This window comes from Cryptomeria japonica, chromosome 1, assembly GCF_030272615.1.
Source record: "Cryptomeria japonica chromosome 1, Sugi_1.0, whole genome shotgun sequence".
NCBI classification, from domain to species: Eukaryota; Viridiplantae; Streptophyta; class Pinopsida; order Cupressales; family Cupressaceae; genus Cryptomeria; species Cryptomeria japonica.
Window position 1 is genome coordinate 125,120,499 of NC_081405.1, and position 15,142 is coordinate 125,135,640.

The 15,142-nt window shown below is 33.2% G+C and overlaps 1 protein-coding gene across 1 annotated transcript; it reads left to right on the top strand.

Annotated features, from left to right (window-relative positions):
* Nucleotides 1-7,405: 7,405 nt before the first annotated feature.
* LOC131026690 (polygalacturonase At1g48100) lies at nt 7,406-9,822 on the top strand. The gene is made up of 8 exons (XM_057956625.2): nt 7,406-7,622; nt 7,742-7,870; nt 7,956-8,096; nt 8,182-8,226; nt 8,388-8,595; nt 8,688-8,769; nt 8,857-8,965; nt 9,070-9,822. Exons 1-8 carry the CDS (start codon nt 7,434-7,436, stop codon nt 9,448-9,450), a joined length of 1,284 nt encoding a protein of 427 aa, XP_057812608.2. The 5' UTR covers nt 7,406-7,433; the 3' UTR covers nt 9,451-9,822.
* The last annotated feature ends 5,320 nt before the right edge of the window (nt 9,823-15,142 follow it).

Genomic DNA, 15,142 nt, shown 5'->3' on the forward strand with positions numbered 1-15,142 from the left:
TGGACTTAGACTCACAAAGTAGCACAAAATCAAAGACAAGATCGACAAGAAGAAAGAGGAAAGATAGATAGAAGAGGCGTTACTTCATCATACTCCTTGCTTACATAGGTTGTTCGAATGACTCCAAACTAACTTATTCATAAAATTTTAACGTACGCTACAATTTTGCTCTTTTCGGCCACATTCATAAACTATGTCAACAAAATCATCAAGTCAATGTTTTTCGCCTTCCATTGTCGTGATAAAATGGTTAAATATTTTTTCATTCATAATCGATAAGTACATCGCTTACTTCAGAAACAATATCCTTATTTCCTGGCTTTCATAGTTGACAATTGGAGGAAAATGGTATTACTTTATATGGTCTTGAATTACGCCTTCTTTTGTCAAACTTTTTTTGTTCCTGAAACATGCTGCCACTGTATGGTGATAAGACATTACCATGGCTGGCTCTTTAAACGGTAGAAAATTGCATTGGAGACAAACAGTAAGGTTGAAAACGTACTAATCCGTGAATGGTGCATTTGCACATGGTAAGATAGTATGCACGCAGTTCTCAATCTCTTTGTCCCTGGAGTTCTGGTCCCATGCAATTATTTTTTCCATCCTTCTCTTACTTTTCACCATGTTCATCCCCTCTTTCCATCTTTCTTCTCGTCTTTCTTTATCCTTACATTTACATTCCCTCCTTGTAAGGGTTATGAGCGCATTGGCTTTGTGACTAGGTCAAACCGTGATATATTCAAATCCTACATAATTTTAGGGAAATAAATGTGAACGTTACGATTATTTTGGATGTTCAATTCAATAATCAAACAATAATAAATTGATAGATTGTTAAGCACCTCTAATTCTTTTATTGTCTATTATTATCTTTATAAAAAACTAGCATGGCATATAATTAAGTTGTAGCCATAGTGCGGTTCAAGAATTTTGTTATATTATGTGTCATGGTCTCCTTATTATGGGTTTGTCACATTTTAATGCAATTTGTACTTATGTTTTTTATACATCTAAATAAGGGTCTATGTTAAATTTAGGTACAATAGGTCTTGTTGTAAGGTAGAATGAATGTTGTTGATGTCCTCAATGATATCCAAACCTTATTATCAATGATACAAAATTCAAAGATGAAAAATGCAAGAGATATAATTTGTTGATGTAATGTTTATGTAATGCTCTAAAGGTTGTGGAAATAAACTCTACTATGATATTCCAATTTTGACTATTTATAACAACCTAATATTATCTATAAAGACAAGATCCAAGCCCATCAACTTGAAGTACTTTGACATGTGTTGATGATGTAGTAGTCAAATTCTATAGTAGCCTCTATAATTGGAAGCACGAAATATAGGAATTATGAAAATAAATGGCCAAGTGTAATGGATATGGCCACACATATAACTCAAGCAATGAAGGCTAAAATTGTAAGAAATTAAAGATGAGTCCTAACTAAAGTAATGGACTATGTTACTATGATTGATAGGATCAAGGCTAGTGTACATTTGCGTGCCAAACAAACCTAGTTGGGTACTACAAAAATACATGTATTCTAGTACTAGAAGTAGGTGTTCAAACTTTAGGATTAAAATTATAGGGTATGCAGTTTAATACATCGTATTGCATCTTTAGTGTGCATGCGAAACTATGTGAATAATGTATGACAAATATTTAAGATATGGGAAATTAATTAGTTGAGAGATCTAAGGTAAGATTATTAGTGATTCATTTTAACTCATTATGTATCTATAGAGAAACATCCTCCATACCTACATATACACTCTATTAGTTTGACATAAAAAATGTAGTTACTAGAACATAAATATTGAACATAAACATTAAATTTATGCTATAATTAAAAAAAAGAAGACAATGCATGAATTGATATGTGTATAAAGATAATATTGTTTTTTTACCAATTTGACTCTAACAAGGTATACATTTGACAAAAAGGGTATGAAAAAGGAATCATGATGCATGAGGAAAATTTTGAGGTGTCTTTGATAATATATGAAAGCACATAAATACTTGTAAAATTGGGAGTAGGTAAATGAATCATGATGTATGAGATAATCTTGTTTATTTATAAATGATTCGATCACCATGATCAATGCAAGCATGAAGCCATGCAAAGATGATAATGGGACCATTATGTACAACATATTCATGGAGTTGAATAGAAATCATAGGAAAAACATACCAATTCTAGATATTTGTTACAAGACAAATAACATAAGAGAATAAAAAAGCACATCCATAATATAACACTAGTTATACATATGGAAAACCATTTCATAGAAAACCAATCCTCCAAAGGAATCTACACAACTTAATATATTATCTCGAGAATAATATTACAAGTTCACACTTACAAATTTAAGGATCCAACAACTTAGTTGTAGTCCTCCATGTGAAAAAGAAAATGAGAACCATGTAGCTACAAATTCAAACTCATGCTTCTTGTTATCACATATGTAATTGATGATAGATGTTCAATCCAATAAAATATTAATATTTTCTCATGTGCTTTGTTTTATTAAACAAGCTTACAAAAAAACACTAAGTGAGATTATCTAAAATATGATCTTGTTTGTAAAATTATTAGACTCGAGTCACCATGATACCATGACATCTACAACTATCTCAATAACCAAAGCCTTCCACCTAATCTAACATGTCACCAATTCTATTCTTCTATCCAATGTACCTATCATTTAACCCTCATTGGAGACATTTTATCATTGAGAATAATATGGCTTCTAATTGCATTTTTGAAACACAATAGAGGCCAATATTATAGTTTAGTAGGTCCATTATGGTATTTTAGGGTGGATACTATTGAAATAGTGCTATATAAGAAGCTTCTCAGGATGAGATATTATTAGCTCATTATGAATAATGATGCTTGCCAATATGTCAAATTATACCTTACATGTTAGCAACATGCATACCTCATCCATGTACATTAACAAGATCTACAACCTCTCATAAATCCTTGCTCCTTCTCCCAATGGGGACTTGACATAGTAAACAAGATTCATTCTCCCTCATCCAATGGACATAACTTCATTATCACAACCACTACATATTTTATAAAGTAGCTTGAAGCCATTCACCACGTATTCACTATCAACACCCAAATATCCAAAATTATCCTTATAAAATCATCTATCATTACAAAATCTCATCTATTATTGCCATTGACGATTGTAAATCCTTCAAAATATATGAATGTTGAACCATCAGAAATTTTTTCATATCCAACATCATTGGTCTATTGGAAAAAATGGTTCTCAACCTTGTAATTACACAAGGTTACTATTTATATTAATTTTAAATTTGTGCATGGATTGGTCCAAATTTTTACCTAAACCTACAAATTAGCTAAATATGCATGTTGATAAATCTAATTATAAGATCTTCTTTGAATTTGAAGATATTAAAGTTTCCATTTTTAAAAATTTCAAAGTCAACTTTGAAGGTCTCAGAGGAATTTTTTGGGCTTGAAAGTGGCCGTAACTAGTGTAGCTAGTTATTAGAGAACTTTCAATAATTTTTTCAGTTCAAATGGTTCATCAATTAGACTTCCAAATCAAAAGTTATTACCTTTGAACATTGGGGATCTTGAAATGAAAGATGTAAAAAAGTGTTGGAGATAGAAATGATCTATAAGAGGGTGTTACATGTGTTGGTGTGATTTTTTCAACATGTCATAGGGTATCTTTAACTAAAGATAAGATTGGGCACCATTTTTAGGGTGGTTTTAGCTTATGATTTTTTAATACTAGTAGATGGTTTCATTTATTGTGTCTTGTATATACTAGGTAGATGACATGGAAGTTGTGTGCAAGAGTCCTATAGGTATTGAAATTTCTTTGGATATTTGGTTGGTCATAATCCTATATGAAGCTTTCTCTATAGGTAATCTATAATATTATGATTTCTAAATAATATTGGGTGGATGTTGGAGTGTGGAGTTTTTCTCTCGTAAAGGCTATCCCCATCTAAATCATTGTGTTGTGGTATACATGATATTTATGTTTATTTTTAAATTTTATTTTGTAACTGTTTTAAAAGATTTAATTTTTTTTGCATAACCCTTCTCTCAAAATTAGTATAAGAAGTCGTTTGGTTGGCTTAATTTCCTTACGAGTGGCATTAAAGCTTGATTGCCTTTGGTTTTAGTTGTCCAGTGTATTTTTTTGAACTAACCTAATTTTGAGTGAAAACTTGTGCAAAAGTTACTTTGCAATCCTAAAATCATTAGAGAGAATAGAGTTGGTGAAGTTTTTTGGTAGAAAATTTGATATGTGAAAGTTGAAGATGGATAATTTTTTAATATATTAAGATATGTGGGATGCTATTGATGAAAATATTATAGGTCTTGTAGATGCTACTTTGGCTATTCAATATGTTGTTATGGATTGTAAAGTCAAGGTTCTAATGATATTGTGACTCATAGACTCTATTTTAATCAAATGTCCATGGAGATTCCTCTATAAAGAAGTCATGTAAGAAACTTGGTGAGATGTATGAAACGAAATATTTAGTGAATAAGATTTTCTTAAGGAAAAATTATATTCCTTGAGAATGGAAGATGGTGGATAAATTAAAAAATACTTAGAATCATTTAATATATTGGTATATCTTGACATTAATTGGTTTCATAATGGATGAATATAAAAAAGATTAGATCTTCCTTTATTCTTTGCTTGATTCTTGGGATTTTTTGTTAAGGCTATTGGGAGTACTTCTATTATCTTGAAGAGTAAAAATGATATGGGTTCTTCGCTTCTAAGGAGATGAGGAAGGTATCGATCAATGCTAATGAGGCCCTAAATTTTTATAAAAGAATTAGGGAAAAAATACAAGAAGAATGAGAAGCCTCATAAATCTAAGTCCAAGGGGAGAGCCAAATATCTTGGAAAGCCAAAATTTATTTGTTGAAACTATGGTAAGCCTACACTATTTTGTAAGGTGTTCAAAGAAGAAAAGAAGAAGAAGAGAAAATTTATTTTAATTACAAGTATAAGAAGTAAGATGGTGATACATTCATCATAGGTTTGGCCACTCATGTAGGTAATGATTCATATTTAATTGAGTTAGGTGCATCTTTTCATATGACCTCTAATAGAGATTATTTTTTTGAAAATAAATAATTTAATGGATGTAAGGTGTACTTGGCTAAAGATTCTTATTTAAATATTATTGACCATGGTAAATTTAGAATTGTTTTTCATCATGTTAGAATTAAAGGAATTAATGATATTTTACACATCTATTGATTTGCAAAAAAAAGGTGCTATAGTGACTACTAGAGGTGCTAGATTTGGCACATTGTATAAGCTTGATGCATGCACTATTAAGTAATATAGTACTTCTATGAAAATAAAGTCTATGGATAATTCTTTGGACAAGGTGAGAGTTTCACCTTCAATAGATGGTCATGTATTCTAGGTACCCAAGTGTGCTATTTTCTTTAATCAAAATTATCCACAGATTTGGTCACATTAGAGAAAAAGGTCTAACGAAATTTAGAAATAAAAACATTGTTGAAGGTTTCATTGATATTAATCTTGATTCTAATTACTATGAGCATTCATTAATGCAAAACAAACAATGCTCAATTTTACTCAAGTTCTCATAAATATTGTGGCGTAAAGTTCTCCTAATTATTGTGGCATGTTGGATCTTATTCATTTTGGTTTGTTTGGTCATACAAATTATTTTTTCATTGGAAAATTCATATTTTATGTTTTGTTTAATGATGATCATAGTAGAAAGACATGGGCATATGTTCTAAAGAGTAAATATAAGGTTTTCAGTCAATTTAAAGAATTTAAAGCAATGGATGAGTTATACTCTAAAAGGAAAATAAAATGTTTAAGAGCTAACAATGGTATGAAATTTTAATCAAACAATTTTGATAGATTCCATAAAGATTGTGGTATTGTAAAATAAAGTATCTTTGTATTCTCCATAGTTGAATAGAGTTGCAAAAAGAATGAACAAGACATTAATGGAGAAGGCTAGGAGTATGCTAAGTGGTGTTTGTTTAGAACAAAACTTTTAGTATAAAGTTGTTGCCATTGCTGGCTAACTAATTGATAGGTCTCTTATATTAGATATTGTTGATAAAATGTGTATGAAGGTAGTGTTGGGTCACAAGACTTCATTGAGGTATCTTAGAGTTTTGAGTTATGAAACATATGAACATGTATCAAAAGAGAAGCAAAAAAAATTGTAAAACAAGACAATAAAATGTATCTTTATTAAATACAATTCTATCCTTTCTCTTGTTCATTCACAACTAATTTGTACTAAAATATAATTTTCTTCCACGAGTTCACATTTCCACAACAAAGAAATCTAGTTATAATTCCTCCAACTCTTAATGAAATGAACTAAATTACAAGAACCAAATTAAATTATTGACCATTTGAACGTGTGGCAAAATCCACATTGTTTGTGATACTTCAAAGAACTAAAGTAAAACGTAGAAAGCCAGGATGCTTCAAAAGTCACTAAATGAGCGATTTTGCTGGTAGGCTTTGAAATGGTCCAGTATGCTTTTGGAATAAACAGGGCAGTTTTTTCCCTCGGAGCAGAATTACTCATTACATTATTTTCCACAAACTTTCAAATGTGTAGAGCCCATTGTCACATTTTTCTGTCTAGTTAATGATGACGCAGATTAAAAAAATCATGATTTCTTAAAGCTTACACAAACATAGCTCCACATTTTTTTTTTCAAATTATAGATTCATGATCACATCACGCTGACTGAACCATAAACTGAACATAAACTTGCCTCCATGATTGGGCAAGGGCTTGTATTTTCTTTTGCAATTCGCTAAGTAAACTTTGACGAATTCTCAGAGTCTCAACAGTTATAACGAACTTAACTTGTGTAGGATTGACATGAATGCCTATGAACTGCGTTTCTACTGTTTTCGATCACATTTGTTAGTTTTTTCCACAAAATCAGTATGCCAATGTTTGAGGCCTTGCTTGTCGCCATGTGATGATGATTAATTATTCGTTTATTCAGACTTAGAAGATATCGTAATCGATAAACACGTCGCTTAAATTACGCGTACTTTTCTAGAAACATTTTTACTTATGACTTTGTGTTGTGACTTTAATATTTTGTGTTGTGACTTTAATATGGGATTTTCCTCATGTGGTAGAGAATTGGCATCTATTAGAAACAGTAATAGGTTGGAAAATCAAAGAATAGTAATCCGTGAATGGTGCATTTGCACATGGTAGGATAACATTCGGGGAGTTCTCTCTCTCTCTCTTAATTCTGCGATTTTTTTGTTTATCTTTCCATCTCTCCTATGTTTATATAAACCAAACTGGAGGAGCATTTTTTCTGCACATAGCTTTGTGCTGTCCATTGTGTAGAGTTTCAAACACAAAAGAAAATGTCTTCCACCAGAAAGATTTATGTTATGTTTGTTATGGTATTAGTTGTGCTTGGTGTGAAAGATAAGTGTCCGGGAGTAAGAGCAATCAGAAACAAAGCTCTGCTTCGTAGAATGTTAATTGCTTCAAACGTGGTGGACGTTACAACATTGGGTGCCAAGGGCGATGGTGTGACAGATGACACCAAGGTCATATTTCTATCTATTCAAATGCTTAGCTCATGTGCTCCATATCGATATGCTGGCCACTTACTTGGCCTTATTAACAAATGTAAATTGAATTTTGATATGGGTTGTGGATGAAACAGGCATTTCTGGCAGCCTGGCAAGCAGCCTGCAACAACGACTCGGCTATACTACACATTCCTGCTGACTATCGCTTTCTCGTTGGGCCTGTCACTTTCTTGGGACCCTGCAAATCGAACATTGTACTCCAGGTATGGTACTTATATAACGACATGCTATTAGTATTCAAAAGAGAAACGAAAAAATAAGTCAAATGATTTTTTTTTAATTGACCAGGTTGATGGAAGTGTTATCGCACCAGTGAATTCAGGGACGTGGGCATCTAAACCGTTGGAATGGATAAATTTCAAGAAACTCAACGGTATTACTATCGCCGGCAAGGGCACTTTTGATGGACAAGGGGCAGCGTGGTGGAAGGTAAATCTTAATTTTGAATCTGTTTGTAATATTACGTACTCCATGGCTACCCATTCAAAAGACGTTGGAATTTTGTATGTTTCAGGATAGCAGCAATGGGGGAAGCAGTTTACCAAGTGTGAGGCCAACGGTGAGCCATGACAGGGAAATCTCTGTTTCCCTCTAGTTTTCCTTTCAAATTCTAAACTAGCTTGTACTGCAAAATTAGAAATACTATTCGTTTATAAACACTTTCTAGTGCTTCAATATAAGCAATGGACCACGCTGATATGTAATTCGAAATCTGGGCAGGCATTGCGATTCTATGGAAGCTATGACGTGAGCGTGCAAGGCATTACCATACAAAACAGTCCTCAATGCCATCTTAAGTTTGACAGTTGCAATTTTGTTGCAGTAGCTAACGTCACAATCTCCTCTCCTGCAAATAGCCCAAACACAGACGGAATCCATCTCGAGAATTCTGAAGACGTTGAAATACATCATTCATCTATAGCATGCGGTAGGTATACACAGTAGGATTCCTAATAATCTTTTCAATTTTTTCATTTTGTCAATGTCTATAACAAACATGTTTGATGATTGAACGAACAGGAGATGACTGCGTGTCAATACAAACAGGTTCCTCTGCCATCCGCATTCACAACATCAACTGTGGCCCTGGTCACGGTGTGAGGTACTCTTTTCAATCTCACTAGCTATTTATTTTTCTTTTAATTAACTTCAGTAACATAACAAGCTTGTTTTATGTAATTGACATCAGTATTGGAGGACTTGGGAAAGATGGAACGAAGGCCTGTGTTTCCAATGTGAGCGTCTATGACAGCAACATCCACGATGCTTCCAACGGAGTCCGGATCAAAACCTGGCAGGTCTGTTAAAAAATCCATTTTCAAACTTTCTATAGGTTTACCCACTGTAAAATTGTAGCCCTAGATATCAATCATCATGTTATTCATGTCTACTTTAACTACAGGGAGGAGCTGGGCAGGTGAAAAGCGTATCCTTTTCCAACATACAGGTTTCCAACGTACAAGTGCCCATTGATATCAATCAATTTTACTGTGACGATAAGACTTGCAGTAATCAAACCTCAGCGGTATTTATATCAGACGTCACTTACGAGAAAGTCACAGGCACTTACGTGGACACTCCAGTTAATTTGGCTTGCAGTGACGATGTGCCATGCACTGATTTAAAGTTCCTAAACATTCAACTTCAGCCTGCTGATACAGATGAGAAGAATCCCTTGTGTTTGAATAGCTATGGAGAACAACAATCGGGTGTTGGGTGTCTGAAACCTGGAACACCGTCCAATGACCCTTCCCAAACTCAATCAGCCAAAGATAAATGCTAAAGCTAATAAATGGGGCACCCATTCATGAGGTTATTACTGTACAAGTCATTAAATGCTAATCTGAATATTCATTGTTGATTGACGTTACCCAAGTATTTTAACCCACACAGGTTATGATTCGATTGTAACCATTTGTCAATTCTACGATGCACTCGAAGGGATTGCTTATAAATGACACTTCTCTTGCAACAAGAAAACTTTCTTTGCATAAGATGTTGTAAGCTTCAAATGAATCTTCCAAGAAGAGGACAGTTTTTCACTCATCTGAAGTTCCCTAGGGATCAGCGAGGGCCCAATGTTTATTTTCCGTACTCCTTTGTCTTTTTATCTTTTAGAATTTTCTTCTCCTCTCTATCCCCATCTTGGCGAGAAATGGAAACATATGATAACATATTATCTTACATGATTTTTTCATTTTATGGAGATAAGCATACATAATTTTTCCTTTTAAGTCCCTTTTCTTGCTTGGATTTTTCGTGCCAATTTTATGGGAGGTGGTTATTCAACTTTGCACTATTTATATACAACTTATGATAAGTATATATATTCTATATTATTATAGGTTATTTCATTTATTTATCATCTATTTCTTTGTTTCCATACTTTTAATTGTATAAAATTGTAGGATGTGTAATTGTTCATCACTCTTAGCCCAATTGGTGCAAATATTCTACCAAATGATCTTGGTTCTAACACTAAGAAAATCAAAACTTTAGTTGTTCCTCACTAGTCACTTTTTTCTACTAGAATAGCCAAGTCTCCATAACTCATCTCATTTTAGTTGAATTTTTCCCACTAAAATATTATATCTTCAAACCCATCTTATTCTAAGGAAGAATACTCAAGTAATTGTCTTTGTCTTGATATATGTGATATGCATGCGGTTGGCCCTTAAGCTCCAAAACCCCAAAAGTTTTATGTTCTAATTATTATTCAATAAGATATACCTAGGTTGAAGCTCTTGATGTTTGCACCCTACATAGACACAATTTTAATCTTAATGTTCATTCCCAAAGGTTAATCACTACAATTGTTCATAGACACTTCTTTAGGACCTACCATTGTTCATATTAATACCTATGCTATTCTCAGTAATTTTCTAAAGAAGAAAATACATAATTTTGCATCCTCGCTTATCCAAACTATAGAAAAGTACCCTTTTTGCTCCCTCTTCTAAATTCTTGGGATATGGTATAAACACTAAGGTGTGTGTCCTTCTACACATTGCACATGATTGTATCAAATGTCTAGGATTTATAGGGGCTCTTAGAGGCATAATCAACAAGAAAAAATACAACATGATCAATATTATTGATAACTAGGATAATATTGTCACCACTCTCTCCTCCATTATATCTTTCAAAAAATAGTCTATGATAATCATTTCCAACAATTTGAAAGTTTTTCATTCATAAATTAATAAGATCAAGAATTGGGTTTACTAATAGAAAGAAAAAAGATATGATGCCCCACTTTTAGTGAAGATGAAATTGATGATGGATGAGCTAGCAACTATAAAAAACCTCAAGAACCTCAATAGTTTGTAGGGTACAATTATTTTTCCTCTTTTTCTTATTTTTTGTGATGTTATTTATATTATTTCTAAGACTACAGTTGTTACGTATCTTATAAAACCCTATTATGCTAGAATTTTGATGTTTGGTATTGAATGGGGTCCCTTATAATCTCGTTTTCTTAATAAAAAATATATTTCTCATAACCTATTTTCTTTTGATTAAATTGAGTGGAGGAAGGGCCCTTACTCCATATCATTTAGAGTGTAGTAGGTAAAAAAAATAGGAAGGCTAGAAAGATAGGACCACAACAAAACTAAAAACTATACATAATAATTGGAGATATAGAGACTATTTTAAAAAAAATTAGCTTGAGAAATATCATCTACCACAACTACTAGCCAAATAAAACAATTCTAAAAGGGAGATCCCATAGGAATCTAATAATTCTGATTAATAAAAAAGCAGGATAGGCCAATACCATTCAAGATATTACATAACTGCAAAAAGGTGCCACCTAGGGGCATGAGAAGTGCATACCTGACAAAAAGACAAACCTATCAAATAGAAAATAGATGAAAACCATTCACACAAAATAAACCAGAGACAAAGCCAACAAAAAAAATAACAACAAATTTGGGTGGAGGCATTTCCTTCCTGCCAATCCTTACATAAACTAAGGACATTACCAGAGAAGGAAATTTTCTTATTAAAATCCTTAGCAGAATTAGGGTTACCAAAATCCAAAGTGTCCTTGACCATGGAAACAGAGGGCTCCATTGACATAGAAGGGGATAGAATGTGCCACTTACATTTGGCTCTCCTTCAATCGATTTCATCCTATATAGCTTTAAGAGAAGCTAAGTTTTTCACAAGTATTTCCTGGCTCAGTTTATCAATTTCATCCTATATTGGACTCTAATATTTTGAGTCCCAATATTTGACCATTTTTCTATTGTTGCTTCCAATCTTGTAGGAGTAGTCTTTTTGTCTTTACTCTGGTTAGCCACTTTGCCTTTCTGTTCTTTCTTATTAGCCCTCTTCTCAATCTTTGAACTAACTACCACCACTCTAATCACTATATTACATATTACAATACTATTGATATGCTATTTTAATAGAAATAATCAATCATGGCATCAAGATATTCCATTTTAATAAAAATAATCTACAAGCTCTACTCTCTGCTCATCATTTCTTCAATCCCCCCTCCCCATAGTTCTTGAGGATATTGAGACCTTTCATGACATCATGAGAGTGGGTGTTCATTAGAAATAGTCTACCATTTCTTCTCTCTACTTGTCATTTATTTATCTTTAGATTCATCCCCTCCCTCCTTCTCATAGTTCTTGAGGATATTGAGACCTTCCAGGGCATCACCAAAAGGGGTGTTATAAGTAGGCAAGGAATAAGAATTGGCAAAATGAAAGTAGGATTTTGCTAAAATCATGGCATGATCCAACCTTTTTAATAATTTATCTAGACTATCCTACAAATTGGTCCACATGTATCAAGATGATTAATCTAGTGATAGTTGGAGTTTGGGTTGAAAAGGCCTAATTAATTATGCATATAGAACCACACCTCTCTTTTTCTAGCTCTCCACCACATAGGAAAGATTTTTTACTTGTTGTGGGGAGACTCAATTATATTAAAATCCCCACATGTGACCCAAGCGGAGGCTATTACTAAATCAACTATCAAATGCTAGAGGAAAGATATCTCAAATAGATTGTTAGAGGAAAAAACATTAATTACTCCTAAGAAATGATTGCACAAGTGGAAATAGTCCTAGACCACTCTATTTGTGGGGTCACATCCATGATCAACCGAAATCTATTGCCATTTAGGTGAGAGAAAGGTAACAACTCTACCTCAACAAGCCTCATGGTTCGAACAAAGAGAAAAAATAGTTGTTTGAATGACATGAGACACAATTGAGAGAAGAATTAACCACTTTGGCCTCCTAAAGGAAAATAATGTCTAAATCTAAATGGCAAGCTCACATATCTCAAATAAAATATGTTTGGGAGAGGAATTAGAAAGACCTAACACATTCTAAGAAATATAGTTCATTAAGAATCAAGGGGTATTTCCTCATTATGCAGCCTATCAAGAGTGGAATAACTATTTTTAATGAGGGTATCTTGGGTAGTATAGCTACCAATTTGAACATTAAGTTGACCCAACTATGTATTACTAGGGGCATATTCTTGATCTCCCAACTATCTTAATGAGTTGCAAAATCTCCTTTGACCTACAATTAGTGATTAGGTGTGAGAAGAATAGGCACTCTAGGGTTGAGAAGCAACCACATCAAGTTAGGAAGTTAAAGCTATCATCATTGACTCAGGAGGGTTGATAGACTTTGTAACTTAGGAGCTTGAGGCTCCTTTCCTAGAAACTTTGTGAGATGGTTTAGGAGTACTAGCATTCTTAGTTTTGTGGTTTACCATTGTAGACCATCCAACCTTTAGAGGGGGATGGCGATCTCATCGATGTTTTTGAGGTAGGTTTAGTACATGGAACAACTATTGGATTATTTATAATCTTGTAGTTAGACGCTTGGCATCAATAGCAAGTGTTTGGGAGATTGGTGTACTCAATTATTTGGGAGAAACAAAACTCTCTAATTTTAATATACATAGTTTCCTTAAGGTCTTTAGAGAGGTCAGCTTGAAAATAAAATTAATGTTTGGGTTGAGCTGAATAAATTTCTTAGGCCCAACACAAAAAATTGTACCCACTAAGATGGTCGTTTGGCATAGAAAGTGTGACAAAGGCATATAATCTAGAGAAATCAACCAAAATACAGACATGAAGAGACTCTTCATCTATGATAGAAAAGTCACTAGTCCAAGGTTTGAAAATGAGTAAGGAATAATAGAAAAGATAAATGCCCCAAGTGAGAACAACCTAGACATGATTGGATTCCACGAAATGAAATAGAAAAAAACCTTTGGAAATTTTCTCCATGACAACTAGTCAAATCCCACGTGGGGTCCAAGGTTTGGAAACCCAGTCTTGTAGCATACTTTTAGGAACCCTTCCTACAATATAACCCACCAAAGTAAAATTTTTAAGCTATTTGCAGATTTCAAATTTTGGAAGGGGAAGAACAATATCTAGAAGAGGTCAACAGTCATACCTTGTGAAACACCTTTAGGATGAATTTTTGGGGTCATTTGAGTGGGGGAGCCATGGTATGTGACAATCAAGCTTTCAACTCCACTAGCAGTAGTTATGGAAGAAGGAAAAGCTTAGGCCATTCAAAAGGAAAAAGGGATATGCTCCAGGGCTAACCAAATTAGAAGGCTTTCAATAAATATGAAGAAAGACTAGAATGTTTTCGTAGAGAAATGTGGTATGTCATATGCAGGCAAGCCACAAGAAACCATATCAGAGTTCTTCTTAATAGCCACTAGATTTGTTTATTTTCCTCTAAGAACATCCAGACCTTTATCATGCTATTTTCTTATATATTATTTTCAAATTTGAAATTAATTATTATTTTTTTTAATTCTATATATGCTTTTGTAAATTATAACATGAATATAATTTTTTTTAATAAAAAGACAATATATGGAATCTAATTATAATTCAATAAACGTCCTCAGTATCAATTCATATTTTGTCTTATGTATTATCTCTACTTCAAGTAATTCATTAACTTCTAATAATGGCCTATTACACTTTTTTAAATAAAAAATTGTTTATATTGTAAGAAGAACATAAAAGCTATCGTAAAACTGGATTAATTTGCTTACAAGGCATGGCTCCAATAATCTTTCGTCATCACAAAACGTTGACAAACTAATAGGCTCAATAAAATCTTGCCTGCATGATAGGACAGGGCTTGGTATTTTCTTTCCGGGTTTTCTCGAATTCTCAGTCTCAACCGTTTTAAAAAGCTAAACAAGTTTGGGATTTGCAGGAATGCCTATGGGCTATGAAGTAATCCATGAATGGTGGACTTACAGATGGTGGCAAACATTTGGGGAGTTCTTCATGTCTTCGCTCTACAATCTTTTGTTAATCTTTCCATTACTCCTATGTTTATATAAACAAAACCGGGAGAGCTTTTCTTTTGTTGGGTACAGAGATTTTTGTTGGCCATAGTATAGAACTTCAAACGCAAAAGGAAAATGTCTTCCAGAAAGGTTTATTTTATGTTCTTT